Source organism: Syzygium oleosum, unplaced genomic scaffold (genome assembly GCF_021117445.2).
Source record: "Syzygium oleosum isolate NSW1041296 unplaced genomic scaffold, Sole_v2.1 Sole_v2.48, whole genome shotgun sequence".
NCBI lineage: Eukaryota > Viridiplantae > Streptophyta > Magnoliopsida > Myrtales > Myrtaceae > Syzygium > Syzygium oleosum.
The window spans coordinates 1,637,368-1,650,606 of record NW_026607532.1 but is presented as its reverse complement, the minus strand read 5'-3'; the positions used below and the strand labels follow the sequence as shown (position 1 = coordinate 1,650,606).

The following is a 13,239-nucleotide window of genomic DNA, read 5'->3' as shown; positions in this document are numbered from 1 at the left end:
TGAGGATTACCAATTAAAGAAGAGCTGCCCACTGTCGTTGTCTCTTTTCCTATATTTTCTTCGACGCCCTTTTTCCGTTCCCTCTTTCAATAATACACTCTTTTTACGGTATTTTGGCCATTTTGTCCTTAGCGAGTATCACTCATTTGGCATCCGTAGATTAAAATGTGGTGTCCTTAGGATATCCTTTCTAAATTATAGTGTAAATCTATATAATTTCGTGTTGAGTAAAAAAAAAATTAAGGAGGAATTTATTACAAGTACGCAGACATCCGCAGCCTGCACATGCGAAAGAATCGAGCGAAACCAGAAAACCAGTACCTCCCTCTATCAGAGGCAGAGAGCCTCAGACAAAGTTCCATTCCTAGCGCGCGCATCTCTCTCTCTCTCTTCGTGTCACGCAGGAACACCCCTTTTCAATACAGTTCGTTCTTGCATACCGCATCTTCGCTTGCGATTGAGCCGGTTTCGCATACAATCCCTCATTTTTATTCTGCGTTGGAGCTCGCAAGTCTGCGAATTTCTTCACATTTTTCGAGCTTGAAGAAAACCCATCCGAGGTATTGTCTCTCGTCGCAGTTCAAGTTCATCTTTTTCATTCAGTATCAATCAAGTCGCGATTTTTATGCTTGCCCATGTTCTCAAATTTGGTTAATTCACACACACAACAGAGTTGACTAGTCAGCTGCGCTGTGTTCCTGATTTACTTTGGTTCCCATTTTTTATTGTTCCATTTATGCATAAGCCAAATTTTCAGTGTTGTTGAGTCTCTCAGTTTGTCCTGGTATTGTGGTGCCTTTTCCTTTACTTTGATTCTGGAAGGGTGTACTATTCCGAGGATTGGATGAAGTGTGTCTCGCGTTAGGTTTGCCGAATGCTGAGATTTTTGGTGTTGTGAGGTGCATCGTGGTCTCGCCTTTACTTGGTGGTGCGGATGAGAAGGCAAGCCGAGTTAGTTATGAGAGGCGACGTCGAATTGATATGATGAGCAACTGAAGTGTTACACCTCTTTGTGAGGTTGTGAATTGCTGTTATTATTACGTGAACTGTTACTGAATTGGACCCTCAGATTTGCTGAGATTTTAATGTTATGAAAGATTTTGTGTCCACGATAACAATTGCTCCTTTTCCGTTTTCGCAACTTGGGAAAGAACACTATTAAGCATTTGCCGAAATTTTTCTACCAGTGATCAATTGTGTTATTCGTGGTGACTTAAGGTAAAACATAAGGCAAATATCATGCTGTAAAAAATGGGTGGGAAGGTCTAATATGCAATCCAAGTATAAAAATCTTTTAAACCTTGATTTAGATGGGCAGATATAGTGTACAGGGTTGAAAAAAGAGATTTGGCTGGGGTTGGCTGCACCAGCTAATTGATATGAAAACATATTCATGCGGAAGTTAATTTACTGTAAAATATTTCCTTCATCATCTTTCGGTTTTCTTTTAATGTTAGGTCTTTGTATTGGAGGGTCCACGCATGTTGGACAAAGACAAAGCCGCTTACTCAAGAGGCGTCCCTTGGTATTTCTGTTGAATTAGGGAAGAACGGTTCGTCTGATTGTTTAAAAAGTTAGCACTTCTTTTGAACAAAAACAACATTATTTTTCTGTGAAAATATCTTACTGAATATCCAAATGAGGGTTTTAATAAGCCATCAATTTGGGTTGTACTTTTACCTTTTATTCTGAGTTACAAGACCGAATTAGCAACATGTGCTGGAATTCTTTGTGACCCTCACTACAGTTGACCTCCAACTTTATTGAATTTTTCTCCTCATACTCCAAGAAGTCCATATTCATGACTCTCTTACCTTTTACATTTAGGAAACTAAATGTCTGAGAGACAAGCCCTCGATCAGCAGCATCAAGTTGATCCCCAGCTGCGATCTCCGCAGTCTCCAAAGGAAGATATGCTGGCTTGTGTTACTGCACTGGAGGAAGCTTTGCTGCCATGCCTGCCGGCAAGAGAGCTTCAGGCTATAGACCGATCTCAACATCCTTCACATCAAAGTTTGTCATTGCTTAATCTCTTATCTAATCTTTCCCCCAGGGTGGGGAATGCTTGGTGTGCTATAATCTTCGTTCTGCCACTTGAGATTGCTCCAAATGCATTACCAAACCGGGACTATTCGTATTTTGGCTGTCGTCATTGCTTGACGAAAAATGATTTCATACGTTTATGTTCATATGTTGGTGTTCCCTCCTTTTGAAGCCTTCCATCGGTTATATTCGTAAGAATGTTGTTAATCTGTAATTTCCCATAATGTCAGTCTATTACTAGGTCATAAGTGCAGTTACAGTTGGTTCTTGTGAAAATAAAATTGTGATTACATATCTAGTTCTGACTCGCTGAGTAGGATGAGGGTTAGCTTGTTATTGATTAAGATTCTAGTTGATGGTTCTCCAAAAGTGCATCTCAGTTAGGCCTAAGAGGAATGTCTGCATCTATAGTAGTTCAAGTGATGAAAACTTTGTATAATCAGATAAAGAAGCCATTGTTATAAATATTTTGAGAATCCCATATGTCAGTCAAATTACCAGCACAATAAACATATCCACAGCTATGTATCCATCTGTAATGGTGGGTGGGGGCAGGCAGAAGGGGACATGGTAGTTTCTTCACCACCATGAGACACATCAGTAGCCCTAAGAGGAGAGAACAAGAGATCATTTATCGATCATACCTATCAAGGACTTGAGCATGTGATGTTCTGTAAACCTCTGAAGTTTTATTTAGACATCATGATGGAGCTGGTTATCTGGATTCTAAACCTGAAGAGCATATGCTGTAGGCTTTCTCTTGCAATTGAACACAAAAGTAGTTTTAATGAGTTGCCTTTCTAGTGTTTCTAAACTATAAAATCATATGCTTCATAAGCTGCGAGTTTCCCTGTAGTTGTATAGTTTGAGACAATCTGTTGGAGGAACTTGACCTCTATGGAGGACCCTTGGGTTGTTGCAAGTCTCAAGTGGAATATGCTTGGTAATATTAGTCGGTATGTAGAAAGTGTTCTTGTTTGAATCGTGCATGGAGGAAGCTTGAGGAATGAAAGATCCTTAACATCTGGTTGCGGGACAGCATTCTCGTGCTGTTTTTTCATTGGATTCAAAAGGGACAGTGCGCTTAACTTGTAACGGAGTGTTTGTTTGGTGCCACTAGGAGACCAAAAAGTGATCATGATATCTCTAGACTTTCTGGGCTGAATAAGCTTTATTGTGTTTTTATCAGCTTTGTAAATCTAAGTTATGTCTGAGTTGTTGCTTGTCCAATATCATGCTCATTGGATATGCCTTAGTGCACTAACATACTCTAAGTGTAGTTGTTTCATTTGTTAACTTGCCCCACATGTAGAAAATGTTTCTGTTTGTGTAATTCTAACTGTTCAGATTTCATATCAGTAAAGTACCGTTTGTTATCAAAAAGAGAATAAGATAAGTGTAAGCATTTCTAATTAATCTCTCATTCATCACTCATGCTTCAGTAAACAAAAAGCCCTGCTAAACAAAGGTGTTCTGCTAGCTATTTTTGAAAGGCATTAGTAATCTTGGTTGCCTATCCCTGAGCGCAATTGCTGCTGCCCCCTTCCCAGCCCAACCCATGCCAAACTCTTTGCTGGTTAAGTGTTGTGAATGCCTGGTTACTGAGAAAGTGCTTCTGCTGTTCTAGTTGATGTTGAGAGGCATGCTAGAGATTTTATGGATGCTGCCAAAAAACTTCAAGTTTACTTTATCACTCTTCAGCGTGAGGATCAGCCAACCGAGGCTGAAAAGCTTATGAAGGTAATGCTAATGAAATAGCTGGGACAATAGTTTTGGAGTTATTTGATGGCATTTGCAAACTTAATTCCTCTACGAAAACAGGAGATAGCTATGATGAAGGAAGAACTAAAAATAAAGACCGAGCTCATCAAGAAACAGGAGAGACTGATCCAAGGGTGGAGGAAGGACTTGAAGGACCAATTCGACAAAATCAACTGTGAACTTGAGAAGGTATAGACAATTTCCGGTGGACTAGGTCTATATGCTCAACTTCTAGATGGACAAAAGATGGATTGCCTTTTCTGCTGCTGGTTATCTTAACATGAAAAGAATTTTATTCTCAGAGTGCATAATTTTTCAACCACTATTCTGTTTTTTTTATTCAGTGGGTCTTGTATAATTATAGGCTCTTGCATAGACATACCGCAAAAGGGGAAAAATCACCCTTCGCAAAGCAATCTGTGGGTCAACCAAGATCATTGATGCCTTACGTTAGCATTTGTTATTCTAATTGTCAGCTTTAGATATTTTTTCGCCTCTTTGCCCATCTATTGCTTTCAAATTAATGTCTTGAAGAAGTCGCTATTCGCAACTCATTGATAGGATCAGAGCCTCCTTTTCTTCCTGGGGGTTTGGGTGCGGCAAGTTGTCACAAGAAGGAAATTTCAGATATATGAATGGGTGGACTTCTTTTAATTTCATGGGCAGTCACCCGAAAGAAAAGATTAAAAAAAAGAAGAAGAAGAACATCTTGCATCATAAGGTCTATAAGACCCAAGCTTTGATCAAACTCGTTAACTCCTCGACAATTATTACTTTGGGTTGAGAGATAAGCTTGCTTAGGCCACATGATTCATGCAGATCCTGAATAGGCATGTTTCGGTCTATTTTGACGTAAAATCCTCGGACTCAGGCGATGGGTCCTCATCTTTCCCTTAAGCTGGGAAATTATTCTCCACCGGGACAATTTTAGAACGTAACGGCGTCTGTTAATCCGGATAAGGTTTTGCATATGATAAAAAGTATCCTGTCCAACATTTGGAGCCACACTTTGGATCGAATAGGTTCCAGTAAGGCACGTTAAAATACTATTTTTGAAGAAGAATTTCATAAGGGAGGCAATGGTCTTAAGCTAGGCCAGGATTTGCCACTCCCAGGATTTGGGATAAAGACAAGTTTAGTAGATGGACCAATTAAAAATGGGGAACAAATTTCAAGTCAATCTCAAACCCCGATTTGCTGCAGAGGATGGATAGCCAACTGATTTACAAAATCCGAACTGCTCTACATTTTCCAAGTTGGCTTGGAAACCAAAAAATAATATTTCCTCTTTTCCCCTATAACATTTGCCCATGTTCTCCATGCTCATGCAAAAACTTGCAGTTGTCCCCAAAATAGCATCTTCCTTGCTCAAAATAGCGGCAACGTTGTGGCTTCCTGAGGCCTTGCTCAGCTCCTCCCTTGGAGTTCCTTGGATGCTGATTCACACTTGCCAACGGCTGCCTCTCATGAACCCAGTGTGGTAACCTGAATGCAGTCAAACCTTCGTGAGCAGAATTTGGCCCCACACAGAAGCTACTCTCTCCATTACTTCCCCGGCGTTGTACTTGCATTGCTCCGTTTACATTTGAAAAATTACGATTAGGTCTCTGATTGCCCAAATTAGCATCATTCCGAGAATGCCAAAATTCATGCTTAGTTCTATTCATAGAGCTCAAACTGTTCTGTGAGTCCCCACGTTTCTCTTGAAACTGGTCTCTACTTCGACGGTTTTCTGTTGAACTCATCTGTATAGGCCGAACTGTTGGCTGCCCAATAGCGGCAATAGATGATCCTCTTAATTGCCCCGCTTCATTACCTGCTTTTGAGGTTGAGATCGACAATGGCAGAACCCGGTTCTTCTTAATGTTATGTTTTTTGGAAGTCCTGGGGTAGCATAAAAGTAAAATACTTTTGAGATCCAACACAATATCCTTTCAGAGCAACAGTGCAGCAAAATTTGTCTACTGATTTTTCCAGACCACACTCAACCTGAGCATCATTTACTATGGTGTTACCGTGATAGTATCCGGGAATTACCCAGGATTTTCTGCCCATATTCTAGAGAAAAAGATCGGTACCTGCTTTCCTTCAAAAGTTTCCTCCTTTCCTTCTCTTGGAGTCGTGCTTCTCTATCGGACCTTGCTAAAGAGCCCCTTGAATGCTTTTCCATCAATGCTTTGGCCCTCTCTCCTTCATCTTCCCATCTCTGTCATTGACACTAGTGTTATTATGCCTGAATCGGTACATTATAAGCGTGCAATCAGAGAAATCTCCCATATGGTTCGAACCTGTCTCATAGTGTTGTAACGGTAAAGATTGCGGCCCTTGATAAGCAGGGGATGAAGGGGAGGCAGTGGTTTCTCTCCTTTGCTCCAGAGAACCTCTATCTGATCAATGAGTTCAAAAGCTTTTAAACAGTACAAAAGGAGATGAAAGAGAAAGAAGTAATCTCATACTTTGACATATAAATAACTAATGGAAAAATAAAAAATCCTTCAACAAAAGCCTATAGTCCACGAGATGATTTACTGAATGGATGAATTGAAAGACACACTAACGCAAGAAATACACAGCCAATGATTTCACATTAGAGAATAATTCTGTAGACAATACGAAATGCTCAGTGGAGACAAACAGATTCACTATATAACCCAAGAGTCTATATTGATTCTGGAGTGAGATGAGAACTTTCTAACGTCCTTTGATCTGTTGACGTGTTAAGCAAGTTCACAACTTTCTGATTCAACTCTGGTGGTGTTATGGAGCTCAACCTAATGGCAAAATCCCATTGCACTGGGATCAAACCATCATATCATACTGGGCAGTTAATTTCCTTTTTACTAGTCTACAATGATATGATTAATCTTAATCAAAAGTCAAGTGGAAAAGCCTGAGTTCGCTGAAATTATATATCACGTCTCGTATGCAGAAACTCACAGTGAAAGTATGCTGTTGCTTAGCAGCACCATAGCTTTCTTTGACAATACGGCCTGCTACAATTCTCTTTCCACATGGAGGACCACTGGCACTCCGAGATGCTATGTTAAATCTGAGAAAGGAAGTACCAATAATAAGTCAATAACTGAGGAGGCAATACAAAATAGAGGGTACAAACCATACGAGTATTTCCACTGAACCAAGGCTGGAACATAAAATAGACAACTTTGGCAGATCATAAAACAGAACCACCGGTTCAATTTTGTAAGATTATATAACTTGAGCCAAAGATTGCTCCAACAACTTTTTTGGGTAATATTAATTTTAATTCTGCATAACTTTTCGAGAGGAATCTCATTGAAAATATGAAGTTTCTCGAAAATAGGACAGATAAAGCTAATAGAGTGTGTCTCCTGTTATTTGTCCTGTCGGAATCAATTTGAGAGCGCAAAACTAGGTCAAGTTAGACTTTGAAACCAACAGAGGATATACACACATATATCAATTTCAGTTTTCACTAGGCAGTCATAATCACAAAAGCAGACCAGATGCCATAGCAAGAAGTTACAGAGTCCCTTTTGTCTGATATGCAGCAAATGTAAGGTTTAGAGTAACCAATAATGGGATGGTCAAATTAAATGGATCACAAACTTCAGGAATATATCCATACTGGCTATCAAAACTAAATACATCCATACTTGCTATTAAACCGACTTTGCTGATTTCAATCTAACACCAGGGGAAACCCAAAGGGCCAAGTACAATGACCGGAAATATTACTATCCAAACTCTTTCTTATCGGTATTTTTTGTCCAGAAAAGTTTTATTAGATGAGGAATGTTTATATTCTGGTTAAGACATAGGTTAAGATAGAATAACTTATCTGGGTACATGGACAAAAACAGGCCCTTCAATGACTCTGAAATATTTCAGATACATGGAGACTCAAATTATGAACCACATTAAAAACAAAAAGAATTGTAAGGCTTATGTACTTCAGTATCTTAATTAAACTAGAGAATTTTCAAATGAATACTAGTTGAAATTAAAGCTTCTACGACTTAGCTTCAACTGTGCACAATCCTAATGAACACTTCAGCATGAGTTGCTTGGACAGAGAGCTTACAGGTCATAGACATTCTGTTGGAACATGACAACATCACCAGTGCATGCATCACCTGCATAAACCCCCTTTATTAGTCCGAATATGACACAGAAATAGAAAGGAAGCTATTTTGTAGCATCATTGGACTGCCACCCACACACCCGGAGCTGCTATTCTTTATGTTTAACTAACCAAAAAAGTAAAATAACAGGTTATGAGCAGCCCATTACAGCAACATTTCTTGATATTCATACTCTCACAGATTCACAAGAAATGTGTATGATGGGATCGGAAAGGCAGTTTTCGGACATAAGCTATGAACCATACCAAGATTAGCTGTAATTTAACAACTGATAAGCTTATGCTATCTTTACCCAGCAATTCGTAATACACCGTACTTTGTATTAAAGAGAGAGCTTCACCTTTGCACTTCAATACGAAACTAGACACCGGATACTTCTCCTCCCCCCTACCGGTGACTATCCTGCAAAGTCATTATGCATTTATAACTGAAACAAATTCATTGAGTTTTACATCCATAACATATTTCTTAACTAAGAGGGTGAAATTACTCTATATGTTCCTTGATCCGCTGAATGAGTGTCTCCTTGTTGCCCGTCAACCTCAAACCGTTCTTCCTCAGATAAGCTTTACACTGCTCCACTTTCAGTTTCTCAAGTTGCCCAGCTACAACAAAAGCAAAAAATAGAGCAAATCACAATCCAGCTTAAAATCCAAGACAACAACATGCTTTCACACATTTTACACGCCTAATAAGATCGCTCGAATTAAAAAAAAAAAAAAGGTCAATTTTTGCAAATGATGCACTGTCCAGAAGCCAAGCCAAAATCGGAAAACTCGGAAACGAAGCAGAGACGTGCAAATATTCAGCTCACCGTGTACGAGCGACAGAACCGTGTGTGAGCTCTCATCTTCTTTCTCACCAATCTCCATAAACCTCGCCTCGAGCTGAGGCTGGTCAGCATCATCGTCATTCCGATCAACATTTTTCCCTACTCTGCCAATCCCCAGTCCGCGATGAGGAAAAGTCACCCGCAATCCATTCGAAATCGCAGAACCCAAGAGAGTTCAAATAGAAAAGCTAACCGAGATTTCGCCGTGTTCTTGATCGAGAGCTCCGAGAACGTAGAGTGAGCGTCTTCCCGAACGGCGTCGTCCCGATCGTCGTCGCCCGAATCGCCCGGGTCGTAGTCGGAGTCGGAATCGCTGTAACTCTCTTCATCTTCTTCTTCTTCTTCTTCGTCGGTATCGTCGATTTGGTGGTATGCCGTGGTGGAAGCGTGTTGCTCTGAGATCGCCATGAACGAGCTTTTGCTTTTTCTCCTCGGGTGCTTTCTGCCCAATTTCATTATTTTATAGCGTGATTTTCCTCATCTTCTTCCTTTCGTCATTTTGCCGAAAAGAATTTTTTAAATACCTAAACGGTCGAATTTCAATCTCCTCTTTCTACTGGGGAAATGACGAATTTGCCCCCCGTCCCCTTCTATTGACCGCGATTGCTTTGATCTTCGCCCTCAAAATGCTAGCAGTGTCTGAGAGCAGAACTCTGTTATTAACTTATTATGGCCGGCAGAAGAAAGGCTAATGAGAGAACTCAGACCGAGTTACATCTTTCAGGCTCGATTCGCGAGTAATTTTGGTCGATTCCGACAGAGGTATAGCCGGAACGAAGTTTGAATCCGAGGTAAATTGACATGATTCATGCGTTTGGGAGGATCAATCGACTCACCTTGCCGTATTACCGTCTCTACCTTACATTTTTTTATGCGGGTGGTACTTAAAAATCAGTTCCCTTTTGCTACTACTAGAGTGATGCGTGCTAAAGTTTCTAGCACAAGCTCCGCGAGTGAAGCAAGGTGAACAAATTTTCAGCAGAAAAGATAGCTTTACGACGCATAATCCAACTTGTGAAGTGCGTTGATTATGCTAGGATGATATACTAACACTTCTGATCAACGGGATTTCTCATCAATCACAGCATTAAAATACACTTGCTAAACCCCGTTTTGACAGGATGGTGGAGGAAGAATTTGATGCACAAGGCGAAGCTAGAGACCGCTCTGATGAGAGTAATAGAATAGTTTCCACGGTGCCAAGGGAAGAAGATATTCAGTCTTCTTCCATCATTTCCACAAACAAAATCAATGAAGAAGAACTACTGCTTTAAAGGCGCATCGAGGTAGGGAAAATTCTTGGAGAGTCATCGTGGTGAACGACAAAAAAAAATTTAGTCTTTCAAGTGAACTTGCTTGCAAACCTCGACCTGCCTGCTTACGCCTTCTGATCCTTGTGCAAATAACAACATGAAAGTGACTTGATGGGAAACAATAATATGTATATGGAGCTTCACTCTTCATCTTAGCCAAAAGACGACGACATGCATGCCTGAGTAGCATTCACGAAACAAAACAATCTAAAAGATGCATTTCCAAAAGAATGAGGCTCCCAACAGTATCCGATACACGAGCAACAAGAGAGAAGACAATTTAAATTCATCAACAGGAACTCCAACCAGTGCTGCACAAAAATGTCTTTTTTTGGGCAAATCTCATGTGGATGTAAGAACAAAAGAATGAACATACCAAAACAAAGAGCATGGGAACAAAAAGAGAGTGCATGAAACCTAATATAATCTTAATCTGATAAAGCTGTAGCCAACAGTACTATAAGAGCTGATAATAGGTATAGATGAACAAAAGTTATGTGCGGCCTCCTGTACGGAAAACACTCTACTAGTTGTCAACAATAAGATTTAGATCTTGCCCCGGTCGTAAGGGAGGGTTCTCCATTCACTACTTACCATGGCAAATCTATTGCCACGTCTCCATAAGGAATGAAGCATCCATTACAAAATGCAATTAGAAAAACTACACTATCTTTTGAACACATATGATTCTCTGTAAAAATCCTGTGCCCATATAAAATCGTCGAGAATGAATATCTCAGCAACACAGCAGCCCATTGCAGTAGAGCAGAAGTACAGGCAAGGCAATCACATCACCATATCTTTGATTTGACCCAGAAGAGAAGGAAGACCACTCCCAGAACAATGGCAACTGGGGCCCATTTCCGAATTAACGCCTGCAGTAAGTGGTAGATTTCAGCAATAGACCTGTTATTAATTATCTAAACAACTGAAATAATAGCAACGGGATACCACATGTCAGAGGAATGTATCGAAAAAATCTTAAATAAGAGAACAAGAGTGAAATTGTTTAATCCAAAAAATGCTAACCATTTGATATGTTGACTGAAAAGAGATCTGCCACTTGTTTTTTGTTAAGTCACTCAACTTAATTAATATCACATCTTCACATGCAAATGCTCACAGCAATTCAAATAAAAATCAACCTTGATTGTAACCCAACCAACTGCAAGTGATCTTGTAGGTTGTAACAAAACCAGTCAAATGCATCAACACAAATAGAAAATTTTAACATCAACAAATAAGATTACCTGTCGATTCAAGTCTCTGGCTTTGTCGGCATATATGCGAGATTCTGATGTTAACCGACTAGACATTTCACTGACCTCTGCAAAAGTTTTGGAAACAACTGTTACATGTATATACATGAGAAATCTCCAGACATGCGATAATGAAATGCGTTCTAATGGGTGTTCCCAAGTGTGGAACTACATGTGAAGTAGTCAGAAAAGTCAATCAGGAGATGAAAAGTGCCGCAGAAAGAGAGGCACTTGCACTGCCTACAACGCAGCAGCCACAAAGCATGAGAGCATGGACCTAAGCATCCGTTGTTTCACTACATATATACCAACTACCGAGGGTGGACTAAAAGGCAAGTTTCTAGGGACCTCTGACCTAAGCTGCTCTTTTTCACAACCAACTTCCAGTAAAGGCCCATCAACTAGGCATGCAAGGTTATTTTGGAATTGGCCCCTTTCGATGAGGATTCAGCAAGATCACATGTTACCCTCACAGAATAGAGAGCAAGTGAGAACTAAAATCCGCTGCTGGATGTGTCTCCGGTTTATCAGCTGGCAAACGAGTAATTAGATGCTAGAATGCGATGCATCCAGTTCAAAATTGAAACTTTCGAAACCAAAAGCATGCATTAACGAATAATGGAGGGAATTGTATGATGGAAACTTACGGTCCAATTTTTCGCCGACACCAAGTACCTCTTGGACATTGCGTGTCATAATCTGGTGGACCTCATAAAGCTCATCATTCAACTTTGAAATGTTCCTCTGGGTCCGAGTGTCCTGATACAGTTTCTTTGTTTTCTGTATAAACGTATCTTTAACAGCAAAAAAGAAACAAAAAGTCGAAAATCAAAGCACAGTATGACGCGGGATAAGCAATGCATGGCAAGGAATCAAGCCTGCTAATTCCAATTTTCACCAACAGGAAAAGGGAAAAACAAAGAGGATTACCGAATTTGATGAAAGCATACGGCCTAGCCGCGGTTTCGATCTGAGCTCCATTCACGCGCTCGAACTCGTTCTTGAGATCCTCCAGGTACTGGAACGCGAGCTTCTTGGGGTAAGCACGGTCGCACATGGTCAAGTAACAGACGCGCCCTTCGATGATGTAGCTGAGGCAACTTGGGTTAAGGCGAATTGGAGATCAATGCCCAAAAACACTCGCAATTCACGTACTTCACACACACCCACGAACACAAACACTGAAAAAAAACCACAAAAATCGAAACATAGGATACTGGAAGAAGTAAGGGCCGGTTTCGACCGACATTCTGGAGGGCTCGTTCTGGCCCTTGGAGAGATTCTTGAACAGGGCCTTGACTTGCTGCTTGTAGAATTCCGCGTCCTTCATGTCGCGGCCGTCGTCGAGTCCCTCGGCGAGGGGGAGGCCATCGGTGACACGGGCGATCAGCGTGAGCTTCACCATTTTTCCTCCTTCCTCCTTCCTACGCCGCCCTCGAAACCGATCCCAGATCCAATCGCGCGCGGGGGCCTCGCGGCGAAATCCCGATCGCAACTCGCGATCTACCGATGAATCGCTGCAGAGCTTCGATCAAATCGATCGATGATCGCGCGACTCGGATCGGAGATGAGCGGCCCTCGTCGATGAATTCCTTGCTCTTCTCTTTCTCTCTCTTCCCACTCTCTCTGTCTCTCTAGGTTTTGCAGCGAGGAGAGGAAGCTCACGAAAATCAGCAAATTGGCTAATTAATGAAAAATGCTTCCACGAAGCTGCCGTTCTCTAAATGAGAAAAAGAAAAAGAAAAAGAAAAAGAAGAAGAAGAGGAGGAAATACTTGTATGGTAAATATAATTCCTCCATGATAAATTTCCCTTTTTCTTTTCCTTGTGCGATTTTATTTCGATTTGGTTCCATCATGTTCATTTTTTTCGTTTTTTCATTCTTTCACAAAATCATATCTTTTCCTT

General features: G+C 40.7%; 3 protein-coding genes across 3 annotated transcripts; 1 reads left to right on the top strand and 2 right to left on the bottom strand.

The window, feature by feature from the left end:
• Nucleotides 1-269: 269 nt before the first annotated feature.
• LOC130136718 (mediator of RNA polymerase II transcription subunit 28) lies at nucleotides 270-4,289 on the top strand. Its single transcript, XM_056306875.1, has 4 exons — nucleotides 270-560; nucleotides 1,828-2,013; nucleotides 3,671-3,783; nucleotides 3,865-4,289. The coding sequence occupies exons 2-4, from the start codon at nucleotides 1,836-1,838 to the stop codon at nucleotides 3,997-3,999; spliced, it is 426 nt and encodes a 141-aa protein (XP_056162850.1). The 5' UTR covers nucleotides 270-560; nucleotides 1,828-1,835; the 3' UTR covers nucleotides 4,000-4,289.
• Nucleotides 4,290-4,848: 559 nt separating this feature from the next.
• Nucleotides 4,849-9,215, bottom strand: LOC115681406 (zinc finger CCCH domain-containing protein 62). Its single transcript, XM_030605346.2, is given in 11 exon segments — nucleotides 4,849-5,088; nucleotides 5,090-5,212; nucleotides 5,214-5,688; nucleotides 5,883-6,010; nucleotides 6,093-6,191; nucleotides 6,742-6,853; nucleotides 7,868-7,919; nucleotides 8,269-8,330; nucleotides 8,419-8,533; nucleotides 8,743-8,864; nucleotides 8,954-9,215. Coding segments are annotated over 11 exon segments (1,545 nt in total). The 5' UTR covers nucleotides 9,169-9,215; the 3' UTR covers nucleotides 4,849-5,046.
• A 1,265-nt stretch (nucleotides 9,216-10,480) lies between these two features.
• LOC115681407 (25.3 kDa vesicle transport protein SEC22-1) lies at nucleotides 10,481-12,993 on the bottom strand. Its single transcript, XM_030605349.2, has 5 exons — nucleotides 12,550-12,993; nucleotides 12,263-12,423; nucleotides 11,980-12,126; nucleotides 11,324-11,400; nucleotides 10,481-10,948 (listed from the first exon to the last, which is right to left on the bottom strand). The coding sequence occupies exons 1-5, from the start codon at nucleotides 12,735-12,737 to the stop codon at nucleotides 10,865-10,867; spliced, it is 657 nt and encodes a 218-aa protein (XP_030461209.1). The 5' UTR covers nucleotides 12,738-12,993; the 3' UTR covers nucleotides 10,481-10,864.
• Between the last annotated feature and the right edge of the window lie 246 nt (nucleotides 12,994-13,239).

Bases quoted from the DNA above. Each gene is read 5' to 3' on its own strand.
- LOC130136718 (XM_056306875.1), top strand. From the start codon at position 1,836: ATGTCTGAGAGACAAGCCCTCGATCAGCAGCATCAAGTTGATCCCCAG. The intron at 2,014-3,670 runs GTTTGTCATTGC...CTGCTGTTCTAG, and splicing joins TCAACATCCTTCACATCAAA to TTGATGTTGAGAGGCATGCT. The intron at 3,784-3,864 runs GTAATGCTAATG...CTACGAAAACAG, and splicing joins AGGCTGAAAAGCTTATGAAG to GAGATAGCTATGATGAAGGA.
- LOC115681407 (XM_030605349.2), bottom strand. From the start codon at position 12,737: ATGGTGAAGCTCACGCTGATCGCCCGTGTCACCGATGGCCTCCCCCTC. The intron at 12,424-12,549 runs GTATCCTATGTT...AAGTTGCCTCAG, and splicing joins ACCGGCCCTTACTTCTTCCA to CTACATCATCGAAGGGCGCG. The intron at 11,401-11,979 runs GTAAGTTTCCAT...AAACTTTTGCAG, and splicing joins TGTCGGCGAAAAATTGGACC to AGGTCAGTGAAATGTCTAGT.